The sequence below is a fragment of the Copadichromis virginalis genome, linkage group LG2, assembly GCF_057382275.1.
Source record: "Copadichromis virginalis isolate Kocher_CV1m ecotype Utaka linkage group LG2, C_Virginalis_male_GT1.1, whole genome shotgun sequence".
Lineage (NCBI taxonomy): Eukaryota > Metazoa > Chordata > Actinopteri > Cichliformes > Cichlidae > Copadichromis > Copadichromis virginalis.
Window position 1 is genome coordinate 39,019,513 of NC_140619.1, and position 12,696 is coordinate 39,032,208.

The 12,696-nt window shown below is 42.2% G+C and overlaps 1 protein-coding gene across 3 annotated transcripts; it reads right to left on the bottom strand.

The window, feature by feature from the left end:
• Positions 1 to 310: 310 nt before the first annotated feature.
• On the bottom strand, positions 311 to 8,536 carry mcm7 (minichromosome maintenance complex component 7). 3 transcript variants are annotated; one of them, XM_085434184.1, is made up of 15 exons: positions 8,317 to 8,536; positions 6,153 to 6,232; positions 5,509 to 5,673; positions 5,281 to 5,405; positions 5,014 to 5,194; positions 4,529 to 4,666; positions 4,296 to 4,445; positions 4,089 to 4,203; positions 3,870 to 4,001; positions 3,550 to 3,633; positions 3,077 to 3,288; positions 2,696 to 2,961; positions 2,408 to 2,576; positions 1,236 to 1,345; positions 311 to 909 (listed from the first exon to the last, which is right to left on the bottom strand). In XM_085434184.1, the coding sequence occupies exons 1-15, from the start codon at positions 8,345 to 8,347 to the stop codon at positions 696 to 698; spliced, it is 2,172 nt and encodes a 723-aa protein (XP_085290310.1). In that variant the 5' UTR covers positions 8,348 to 8,536; the 3' UTR covers positions 311 to 695. The 3 variants fall into 3 exon arrangements, with proteins under 3 accessions (XP_085290310.1, XP_085290319.1, XP_085290301.1); XM_085434193.1 differs by lacking the exon at positions 8,317 to 8,536 and adding an exon at positions 7,649 to 7,875; XM_085434175.1 differs by lacking the exon at positions 8,317 to 8,536 and adding an exon at positions 6,898 to 7,032.
• Positions 8,537 to 12,696: the final 4,160 nt, after the last annotated feature.

Sequence of the window (12,696 nt, forward strand, 5' to 3'; positions counted from 1 at the left end):
TAGTGGGTTACAGGATCATTCATCATACAGCTGGAAGCTTGCGGTTTTGAAAGCTAGATTTGGCAGCATTAAACATTTGTTGCCTTTTCTGAATATCCAAGCCTTTTGAAATCTTTGGTTCAGTGACTCACAAACCCAAAGTCGTGCGGGTTTTGTCTTTCAACATGAAAATTGTGACTTGCAGACCTGTATGTTTTGTGGGCAGGCGTTACTCAAAGGATTAGCGAGGCGTCCCCACTGTGAAACCAGGTGTTCATACACATTTCTTCATCCCACATTATGTGCACAGAAGACTCGGCACCAGGCAGAGTATTGAACCATCATTTTATTTTAACTCTCACAATACAAGGCTCAATATAAATTTGTCTGATTTGCATCATCAAGTATAAAATGTACAGAAATGCTCAATGTTAAACGGATGCTTGCAGCCAAACCACAGGAAATACTTCACAATACTAACTTCTGACGTACATATTTACAAGCAAGGTACTGTTAACAGGATTCTTCGGGAGTTCTGGGTTTCCATTAGCTGGAATTCTCGCAATAAGAGTCATATTTAAAAAGAATCTTCCATCTGCTGGACTTACAAAATGCTTAACCTCATTACAAGTCTGTAGAAAACCCACAACAAAGAGTCCCCCACCCTCCCTCAGGTGACTGAAACAAAATGTGCATGAAGGCGTGTCCCGGGTTGTTCAGACGAAAGTGATGCGCGTGCGGGCCTGGTTGACCTGCCACACGTTCAGCTCTTCGTACTCCTCCAAGGCCTCCTGGAACTGGGCGGGCGTGAAGCCACGAGAGACGCAACGTTGCTCTGCTTCAGCCATGCGAACCAACCCACCGGCTCCACGGCCCTCTGCGGCGAGCTCGCGCACCAGAGAGAAGATGACGTCGGCCGGTCGCTGCGTCCTGCAGATGAGAAAGCAGATATTAAAAAAAAAAAGTTAACTTTAAAGCCTCAAGGAATTTTGAATAAACCTACTCAGAAATGGCACAAAGTAAGGCATGTAAACATACTACATGTACACGTACGAATGCACAAACTACATTTCCTGCTCGTTTTGAACATGCTGTCGTGTGAACAGAGCTCCATAAAAATCAAGCAAGTTTTACGGCTTCCTTCAGGACATGCAAGAAACTCATAAAACAGCTCTGAATCAGATGACATCCAGTCATGTTAGTCTGAGCTCACTGAAAGCCATATTTAAAAAACAGGCCTGGTTTTTAGCTCTAACCTTGTGGTGCTGGATTTGTCAGCCTGTAATGAATCCTTGGACATCTCCATCAGCCTCATGGCCTCGTTTACATCTTCCTTCTCTACGGTGTCCATCATGCGAAGCCGAGCCTGAAGTAGGGAGTTAAAGGTGAAGATAATGCTAAGACTGTAGTTTGAGTGAATGCACGAATAAGAGTTAAAAATAATCCTACAATATCCATCTCAACTTAGGCTGCGCTGTGCCGGCACTGTCAGACCGAGACAAGTGCAATGCCCTCTGGGATGCCCGGCAATTGCCCAAGTCTCCGCCTCTCAACACCAGCTAGTCTCTCTATAGCATGAAATCAAAACAGCACACAAAAGATCCCATCTGAATACTGTTATGATCAATTTGGGATTTTTGTAGAATACACTGATGACAGTCCTGGCCATGGTCAGTTTTGCATGGGTTTGCACAGCTGGTCCTTATGCACACAGGCTGACTGCCCACCCTGCAAAGCTGGCCAGGATCAGCAAAGACATTAAAGCAGCTCCCTCGTGGTCATGAAGAGGAAAATACCAAATGAGTCATCTGAAAACACACAAATAAGCTGATGTGCAGCTGTGGCACCAATACTGCTTGTGGCTGTGTTTTGCCCCCTTGTGGACATCTGTGTGCAGCATATTGCCTACCTGTTAACCTGAAGTGCTGGTTTTGCAGTAGGTGGATGACTGCTACCTGCACAAACAGCACTTTTGACAACCAGAGGCAGAGATGATACAAGACAGACTTAATTCAAGCTTTTTTAATAATATTCATGTTGTGAGTGGGTGTAGCGTTTTTGCTACTGGGACTGGTTTTGGCAGTCAGAGATTTTTGTCCAGCGTGGGAAAGAAGTGCTCACAATGCAGTAGGCCAGATTATCATCACTACCTGCACTGTAAGCACTTTATCCCACACTGGACGATCGATCAAGACAATTTAATTCCATTAAAAGCTCCACAAAAGTTGTGCAACCGAACCCCATACGACACTTGTCTGCAAATGTAAGTTCCACTGAAGTTTGATGAAAAACAATTGTAACCCTGTTTCACTTCTTAAAACAAATGTCTGACAAAATTATAACCCTCCTGCAGGAGTTCAATCAGTGAGATTGGCCTCTAAATGTTTCCAGCCACCCACTACTACTCAAGTGGATGTGGAATTCTTACCAGTGCAGTGGAGAGGCGCAGGATGGAGAGGAGCGTACGAGCAGAGGTGAAGGTGGTGTCTTTGCTGACCCGAGCCTCTTTTCTCATTTCCACGTAAGCAGCAGTGATGTAATCGGCCAGTGACTCGGGCACCACAGGCTGCCGCTTCTTGCACAGAGATATATAACGCCTGATGGAAATTACATTTGTCATTAGTTAATATTGCCTATTACGCAGACCTATTTGAAGTAAATTCTGAGCTACAACAATAACCTTCATGTGTTCATTTTTAAACATGCAAATTCTCACCTCATCAGTTTCATGTCAATAGGGGTGAAGTGTGAGGGCGGTTGGCGGGAGTGCTGGTGCACGTAGGTGATGTGCTGGGCCAGACGCAGGTCAGCATCAGCATCTGGTTTGTCCTGGATGAGCCACAGCAAGTCGAAACGGGAGAGCAGAGCAGCTGGCAGCTGAATGTTCTGCTCGATGCTCTTCCGGGGATTGTAGCGGCCATAGGCGGGGTTAGCTGCTGCTAGAATAGAGCAACGGGCGTTGAGGGAGGTCATGATGCCAGCCTGGAAGGGAGATTAAATCAACTTGAGTGTGGATGTTAAACAGGCATTGAATGTTTCCAGATACTTCCCCTAATACTCTTCCCCCCCCCCGAGTACTGGCAGTAATTAAGGATACCTTAGCAATGGAGATGGTCTGTTGTTCCATGACTTCATGGATGGCGGTTCGATCTGCATCCGCCATCTTATCAAACTCATCAATGCAGCAGATGCCCAGGTCAGCCAGAACTAAGGCTCCTCCTTCTAGAGTCATCTCACCGGTTAGGGGGTCACGCATCACTGCCGCAGTCAGACCGACCCCAGATGAACCACGACCTGTTGTGTACTGGCCTGAACAGCAGACAGGGAACAAGAAAAAGCTACAATTAGCTGTTGATCAAATGGTTAATACTTCAAGCTTCACTCAGAATAAAACTTCCAATTATATGACAGGCTGTTGGCATTCAAAACTTTGCATTAAAACAAAAAGCGAGTGCTCTAATCAAACTATCCCACCAGAAGTTAAGCCGTCACAGTGTAGGACCTAATGGAAAGTAAACGCCATACTAGATAAAGCATTAAACCAGATAGGGGACAACAAACAGGACTCACTTCGAGGAGCCAGACGATCAATGTAGGACAGCAGCTGGGACTTGGCGACTCCTGGATCTCCCATCAGGCAGATATTAATGTTGCCTTGAGGAAGAAGAGACAACGGAGTAAGAGCACTGCAGTGATTACAACATTTAATGAGGAAAAACAACTTCAAAGAAATGTACCTATGGAATAAAAAAGTTTGGTCTTGTGCCAGCGTGATAAAGGAGCATAAATTATATTAAAATTATACATTCAAATTAGTATTAGAAAGCTATGTTACAATATGATGAAACAGAAGAAAAGGATTCTGCCGTTATAATCTTGTTTGTCCTCACCTCTGATTTTCATGCCTTTGGGAGCCTGTTCCACTCCTCCAACCAGCAACAGCAGCAAAGCCTTCTTCACATCTTCGTGTCCATAGATCTCTGGCGCTATGGAGCCAGCTAGCTTCTCATAAAATCCTTCATCTATAAAGAAAAAAAATTCACCTCAGACACTAAAGACCAAGGTCTCAGTTTATGTGTTCCTATTGTAGTGATGTCCAACAAACAGACCTGTGATGCTTCGCAACTCCTCATCGGTCAGCTCCTCGTTACCTAGTTCATCATCCTCAGTCTTGTTCATGAGTGTAATGCTGTGACACTCCAGATAGGTTTCTGACAGGAGACCCTGAAAAGAGCAAAACCACAATACATTTCAGTTTCTTTCTGGAGATGAGATTATTGCAGTAGCCCATGTGTACTTTGACAAGCAGATTATACCTGAACAGCCTGACTGAAGCCTGTGCGCAGCAGAGGGAGGAAGATTCCTGTGATGGCTACGTGGTCTCCTGGCTGGGCAAGACGTGTGTTTTCGCCACGCACGTACACCGTCATGCTCCTTGGGATGTTTCCAACAGGTACTTGGTCACTCTGTGTAATACCAGACAAAACTTGTGAGCTAATGTTAACCAAAACAACTGAATACAAACATAACAAGTTTGGGAGTTTCTTACGTGTTCCTGAATACGCAGTTCCTGGAACTTGATGAATTTGGAGCCTCTCGTCTGCAAATACAGTCGCCCTCCAGATTTGTTGGTGACACACTCTTGGCTGGGACACATAACAAGCGGCATGAAGGAAGGAGACTGGATCTGAAGGAAAACGAGAGGATACGATGAAAAACTTTGTTCCTGTGAAAGCATATAGATGTATAGATCAGGGGTGTCAAACTCAAACACACAGTGGGCCAAAATTCAAAACTGGAACCAAGTCGCAGGCTAACGTTAATATTTATTGAAATATATTTATTCCTCCAGATATAAGAATGAATCTTTTCTTATGGACTCAAACACGTTTTGCTGAAAAACTGAATATGGAACAAGCAAAGCTTAATACTAAACAATATATATATTAGCTGTATAATACCAGTAGGCCAGCTCTAATAGTAATTTGGTATGGACTCGACACCTATGGTATAGATGATTAAAAACCGTCTTACTGGTTGGTAGGTCTCAGCGCCACACTGGTCACATGTGTATGTAGCCACGGCCATCATCGGTTTGACCTCAGTCGCTCGAGTCACAATACCCCGAACTGCAACCAGGTGACCGATGCTGTCGGCTCGAATATCACGCACCACTTTGGGTTTAGAGGTGCTTGGAGCTTTAAAGTAAAGCTCGCTGTGGGAAGAAGTTCACAGTTGTATAATCAAAGGACAAATAAAGACATGCAGTAAAAGCTCAGCTCTGAATCCGATTCAACTTACAATCTCCTCATGAGTTCAGGCGGGTATTGATTACGAGGGTCTCTTGTATCTGCAGGGTCACGACCCCTTTGTTCCATCATCAGCCTGTGCTCAATGTACACATCCAGAGAATCTTTGGCAATAATCTATGTATTTAAAAAAAAATAAAATAAAAAATAGACGCATTAATCCTGGGCAAAAATCACAATAGCAATTCATTTTTGGCCCTTCTTAAACTGATCAACATACATCTCTTTCCTTGTACTCTGGCAGCAGCTCGTGGACAGCATCAGCAAACAGCGCTGTGTAACGTTTAGCATTCTCACAGATGCTCTCGACCAGCTCGGGGTCTTCTTCAGCCACATCATCCAGATCCACAAAAAGAGCCACCCGCTCCCTGTGGGCCAGCGCCACCTGCAATTAATTAGATGATCACCCAACAATTACACAACCATCTTTGCAGCTACTACTAACGCCAAACACACCTTCATCTACATTTAGAAGCAAAAAGGGAATTATGCATTTCGTAAATAGGTAAGAGCCTTTTTCCATCTTTCACATGGAAGCTTGATTAAGAGCCATTTAGTTTTGCTTTCACTTTTACATTTTAATGCAATCCACCCAAAACTATTCTACTTATAACAAAAATAACTAGTTCAAATAAACATTTACATTTATGATTTTGTCAAATCATAAATGTCTGCTTGTAAAGACAACAAATGGTGTCAAAGAACAGTGTAGCTAAAATGTTTTATTCACTGACCAGTGAAGCATCAGCGCTCATTAGCACACCAGATTTGTACTTTTTCTTTTAAGTGCAATAATATCAAAAATCTGCAATGAACCAACTCTGAAAACTAAATCTATACTCATTATTTCTGTAGTATACTCACAAGTTGGGCTCCATACTTGAACAGCTTCTTCCCGTTGTCATCCTCTGTGTAAAATTCCTGCAGGAACCTTTTGCATTTTTCTGCAAAACAACCAAAAAATACCTTCAGTACAATTTAACAGGAGGGAGACGAGAAAACAAACAAAAAAACCCAGACAGGCCACATGCAGCAAACACTAGGTGGAGATTGATTGTTAGCCCCACACACACACACACACACACACACACACACACACACACACACACACACACACACACACACACACACACACACAAAGAAAAGGCTGTTTACTTTAGTTCCCTTTAAACAATAAATCTTATTTCTGAGCTTAAAATCTGTTTAAATTGTTGATTAACACCACCGGCAATGGGCCTACACACTGTGAGCTAATTTGTTGTCCTGCGACGACCCCCTTTGTTGAGTAACATGGCATCCTGTAATCTCGATGAGTCACTACTGCCTTACAGTAAAGCACAAACTGCCACTGATGTGTTACATGATGCCAACTCCGCTCTGACGTTTCCACATAATAGTTTTAGAGCGAAATAACTGGCGACACGCAGCAGATAGCTTCTGGGCAATAATGTAAATACAACAACAGGCGCGCTCAGTTCAGGGTCCATTTTTTTTTTTTTGAAAATATCCCCCCACTTCTCGAAAGAGCCACAACTGTTAACAATATTTAATTCAGCGCTTCGAGAAACGAAACTACTCTTGGCCGTGATAAATAAAATACTCCACTTACTTTGACGCGGTAGCAGCAAATCCGCACCTCTGCTTTTTTTATTTCTCTCTTCGAGGATGTTATTGTAAACAAAGCAGCACATGGCTTTTTGTGCCCAGTCACTCGCGGTATCCCTCCGCCATCCCTCCGCTCTTAAAAACAGTCCCGGCTGTTGTTTTCAAACCACAGCCAGCCATCTTCTAATGTTAGCCTAGGGTTAGCCGGGGTGTACTGAACACAAGGCGCAGGCAGCCCCATCACTGCGAGCTTATTGCTCTTAATCTCTTGGCGGTGGAAGTAGCTTTCTTAATGCTATCGATGGTTCATGCACCACAAACTTCAGCCTTTAAGCGGTCGGTTAGATTCACGAATGATGACTCGGGTGTTTGTGAAGTTTATTCGGACCTTTAGAGTGCCTCAAGCACCGCTGCAAATTTAAACTTACCGTAACGTAACGTTGATGGTGTTGTTATAATGGTCGATTTTTAGTAAAACCCTGCCCTTTTAGATGTTTGTGTAACAGAAATAAAGTTTGTTTACCCAAAGTAAACAATCATTTAGAGTCTTCTTACGTTTTTAGAAATATATATACATAGTGACCCTCAGCGTAAACGTGCTAACCACAGAACAGCACGTTAACAGGTTAACTGACAGCAGCTAGCTCGCGGTTACTAATTAACCCGATTTGAAGACGTTTAAACACCTCAACTAAACTCTAAATGTGGACATTATAAAATTCAGTTATTAAAAAGCGAAGTAGGGGTTAACTTACTGCCATTGTGTACCATTAAATGTTAAGGTTGCGCTCGCGTTTGATATGAACTTAGCTAGCATTTGAGTGGCCTTTATAAAGTTATCTGAAACGATGATCAACTTTTCAGCCTAGTGCTTTATCTTTGACTTTAAATGTTACACATTAAAAATGAAAAACTTCGCGACATTAATGATTATCTTTAGTCGAACAGCTCGTGTAACTGTTGAGACATGTGCTTGCTGCTGCACAGTGGCGCCTGCTCCTTTGTTTAAGGATCCATCCGGGTCACCGTGGAGCCAACAGCCTCTGTCGGTCGCGCGCGCGCGCGCACGCACACACACACAGTACCGAAGTCGTTATCAAGAGGATAGCTAATGTTCACACAAGTTTGTGCAACTTATTCTTAACACTGCTCCCGTGTGTCGCGCGTTTCTTGACACCATGTGCAAGCACTCATTTATTTTCTATCATTGTTTTCTTTCAAGTTGAGTTAGTAATGAAACGAAGCGGTAATGTTGCGCTTTCGCACATGAAATCAAATTTTATATTATATCCAACTTCATAGCCAGTACACCCCGTGATATACGTTCACCAAGGTTTCGTGTGGGATTTTAGAAGTCATTTGGTAAAAAGTTGACTAAAACGGCCAACCTGTTGCTGCCATGACGTTAAAGATGAAACATTACCTTTCTCTGCTTCGTAATCCTTGCGAGCCATGATTGCAGGTATTGCGCTTCAGTTAAGATAACTTACTTCCAAAAACGCGAGGGGAGAAACGCAATTTATCTCAAAGCTCGGTCTTTTTAAAAAAAAAAAATTTCACTAACACCGGACACTTATTCACTAGCAGCCAGCGCTTCTCCCCTATCTCTGTACAAGAAGTGGCGCGAGTCTGACGTCTCCCTCAGCCAATAGAGTCGCTTCTTTCGGCGGGGAGAGGCGGGATTCGGTGGTGGCGCGAAAACTGCGGGCAGTCTGGTGTCACCTGACTGTGCGAACTTCCGCCCCGTTTGTCAGGAATGGCGCGAAATGCGATGATTGGATTCATGCGCAACCCAGTGTCAACAGGGTGAGCGTGGAACGAATGAACCCAACATAATGTCATGATTTACAGCTGTATTTTACGGAAGCGTAGAGCTGCCACCCAGGCAAAAGAAAAATACAAGTGTATCACGTTATAACGTGAAAGGTTTATTGTTCTAACAAGATACTTTTCCTGTTTGTACAATATACTTTTCACGTTTGAACAACATAATATCACGTTATTACAATATACATAATCATCACGTTCGTACAATATAATATTTATATTGTACGAACGTGATAATTGATTCCTTCCTTATATGAATGGTCATTCTTTTTTGTTTGTTTGTTCTAGTGACAGATTATTTGTGTTTGTTTTTAGCAAATACATCTGCAGTGTTTGAATTGTACACCAAAAGCTACTGGCAGTTCAGTTCAAAACTTAATAGGAACATTTTTTCATACAGCCTTATCATCTCATCTAATCGACTGCGAGAAAGGAAAAAAACATATTTATCAACGTGTCAGAGCACTCCTTACATTGTGGTACATCTTATCTCCTATTATATTGTACGAACATAATCATCACGTTCGTACAATATAATATTTATATTGTACGAACGTGATAATTATGTATATTGTAATAACGTGATATTATGTTGTTCAAACGTGAAAAGTATATTGTACAAACAGGAAAAGTATCTTGTTAGAACAATAAACCTTTCACGTTATAACGTGATACACTTGTATTTTTCTTTTGCCTGGGTGGCAGCTCTACGCTTCAGTAGTATTTCCCCATTTTATAACATACATGTTATATAGCAAATGTTTTTCTGACATTTTCTCACATATGGAAATATAATGAAAATGTCGCACATTTTAATTGTCATTAGGTTGTATGGAAGCTTGTTTGTGGCTTAAAAGTGCCTGTCATAGCCAAGTCAACATTTTGATGAGTCTTAAAACTTTGACTTATTGAGCAGCTCAACTTTAAGTTACTTACAACTAGGAATAAATTTTGAGACGCCTAATAATCACCCCCCCTCCCAATTAATTTTCTGTATACAGTGCTGAATCACAACAGTAGTTATATAAATTAGCCATTTATCACAACAGTTGAGGGTGAGGGGAGGAAGACAGACAAGTACTTTAAAGCCATTTCAGAGAAAGTCAAAATTTCTAGATAAATAACCTCAAGTTTTGATTAATTAAATAGAGAAAACCTAAAGCTGATTCTTAAGGTTTTTGATCACTGTAAAATACCACCGTATATCTTCAATCAATCAATCAATCTTTATTTATAAAGCACTTTTCATACAGAAAAAATGTAGCACAAAGTGCTTTACATAGTTAAAAGCAGCCCACCCCACCCTCCAACTCACTCCCCACACTCTCAATACACATATATCCCCCCACCCCCACCCCCACCCACACACACATACACACACGCGCACACTTAAAGAGTAAAAATTGGGCTGGGCTCGCATGAGCCAAGTGAGGAAACATTATAACAGAGAGCCGTCTGCACCGGGAGCCGGTCACAGACCGCAGCCTCTGGGCTGGGCACACAGCAGGAGGGAAGCCAAGGAGCCCCCCAACCAGGCTGAGAGGACCCCAGAGACCCAGCAGCCACGGTCAATAACAGCCCCGGTGCAGAGAGCGCCCTCCGAGGAAACACTGGAGATATGACGCAATACGATATATACAGGGTAAAATGATAAAATAAATAAGAACAGGATACAATATAAATATAAATATAAATAGAGTAAGAAGATTAAAAAATGAATAAGAATAAAATCAAAAAATATTAGGTAAATCCTAAATTAATAATAGAATAACAGGATAGAATAAATAAGCATAAAAAAATAAATAAACGCTAAGTAAAAGCTAAATTAAAAAGGTGGGTCTTGAGCCTGTTCTTAAAAACATGTACGTTCTCTGCGGCCCTGAGCTCCTCCGGCAGGCTGTTCCACAGACGAGGACCATACCACTGAAACGCTGCCTCTCCGTGAGTATGTGTCCTGACTTTAGGGACAATCAAAAGGCCAGTACCAGAGGACCTCAGGGTCCGCGAGGGTTCGTATGGTAAAAGCAGATCTGAGAGATAAGAAGGCCCAAGACCATTAAGACATTTAAAAACCAATAAAAGAACTTTAAAATCGATCCTGAAACACACGGGGAGCCAGTGCAGCGATTCTAAAACCGGTGTAATGTGGGCCCGCCCTCTGGTCTTCGTCAGCACACGAGCTGCCGAGTTTTGCAAGAGTTGTAAAGTTGAAATATTCTTCTTAGGAAGACCAGAGAGCAGGGCAGTAATCAATGCGACTGGTAATAAAAGCATGCATCAGCATCTCCGTGTTGGCCCGAGAGAGAATAGGGCGACTCTGGCTATATTTTTTAGATGATAAAATCCAATTTTGGTTACATGTTTAACATGTGGGATAAAACCAAGCTCAGAGTCAAAAATAACACCCAGGTTTTTCACTTGTAGCAAAGGACATAGTGAAAATGCCTCTAATTTAGACAAGAGTTTCTCTCTCTGAGCCTCAGGACCGACAATTAAAACTTCAGTTTTGTCCTGGTTAAGCTGTAAAAAGTTTTCTGCCATCCAAGATCTTATATCCAAGATACAGTTAAAAAGGGCATCCATTGGTCTGGTGTCATCAGGAGACACGGAGATGTACAGCTGCGTGTCATCAGCGTAACTGTGGACGTTCACTCCATGCCTCCTGATGACACCGCCGAGAGGCAACATATACAAATTAAAAAGTACAGGGCCTAGAACCGACCCTTGAGGCACACCACATGTCATTTTATGGATCTTAGAGGAGCATGTATCCATACTCACCATAAAAGTTCTGTCAGAGAGATAGGAAGTGAACCAGTTGTGTACAGCACCAGAGAGGCCCACCATGTGTTTTAGTCTGTTTAAAAGAATAGCGTGGTCTACTGTATCAAAGGCTGCGCTTAGATCCAGTAGCACCAGGACTGAGAGCTTTTGGGCGTCCCAGTTACATCTAAGATCATTTAAAACCTTTAGGAGAGCCGTCTCTGTGCTGTGGTTCACCCTAAATCCAGACTGGAATATCTCCAGGATCTGTCTATCATTGAGAAAATCAGTAATCTGAGTAAAAACAAGTTTTTCTAAGACTTTACTTAAAAATGGTGAGTTGGATACAGGTCTGTAGTTATTAAAATCATTACAATCCAAATTGCTCTTCTTCAGAAGGGGCCTCACCACCGCCGTTTTAAAGGCAGCAGGGAAGACACCCAACTGAAGAGAGCAATTCATCATGTATAAAAGCTCAGCCTCAAAAAATCCATAAAGTGTTTTAAAGAGTGAAGAAGGAATTGGATCTAAAAGACATGTGGTGGGTCTCACTGTGGAGAAAACCTTCTGAAAGTTCTCAGCATTAACCAGGACAAAGCTGTCCAGTGTCTCCTCAGGTACAATCGAGCCCTCAGATGTGTTTACAATCATATCGCGATTAGATAAAATATCAGATCTGATGGCGCTGATCTTTCCCCTGAAGTGGTCTGCAAACTGCTCACAGAGCGAGTCTGTGGGGGTTCTTTTGGAGCTTTTAAAATCAGGGTTAAATAAATGATCTATGGTGGAAAAGAGGACCTTGGGATTATTTTTGTTAATACTGATTATTTTGGCAAAGTATGAATTTCTTGACTTCCTTAATGTATTATTGTACATTTTAAGTTGCTCGGAAAATATTTGATGGTTGATATTATTTTTATTTTTCCTCCATCTCCTTTCTGCTGCCCTGCAATTTCTTTTGAGTTTTTTGACTTCTTCGTTTCTCCAGGGTGATGCATGTTTTACGTTAATCTTTTTGGTGGTGAGTGGAGCAACGGAGTCAAGGCTTTTCTTCAGTTTGCTGTTAAAATAACTAAAAATCAAATCGCAGGATGCAGGTAAAATCACAGGGGCGCATTTGACTAAAACCTTGGTAAAATTTGCAGCCACTTCAGAGGTTAGATAGCGCCTCCTCACAGTTCGCACTGAGGTCTTCCGCTGAATAAAATCTTGA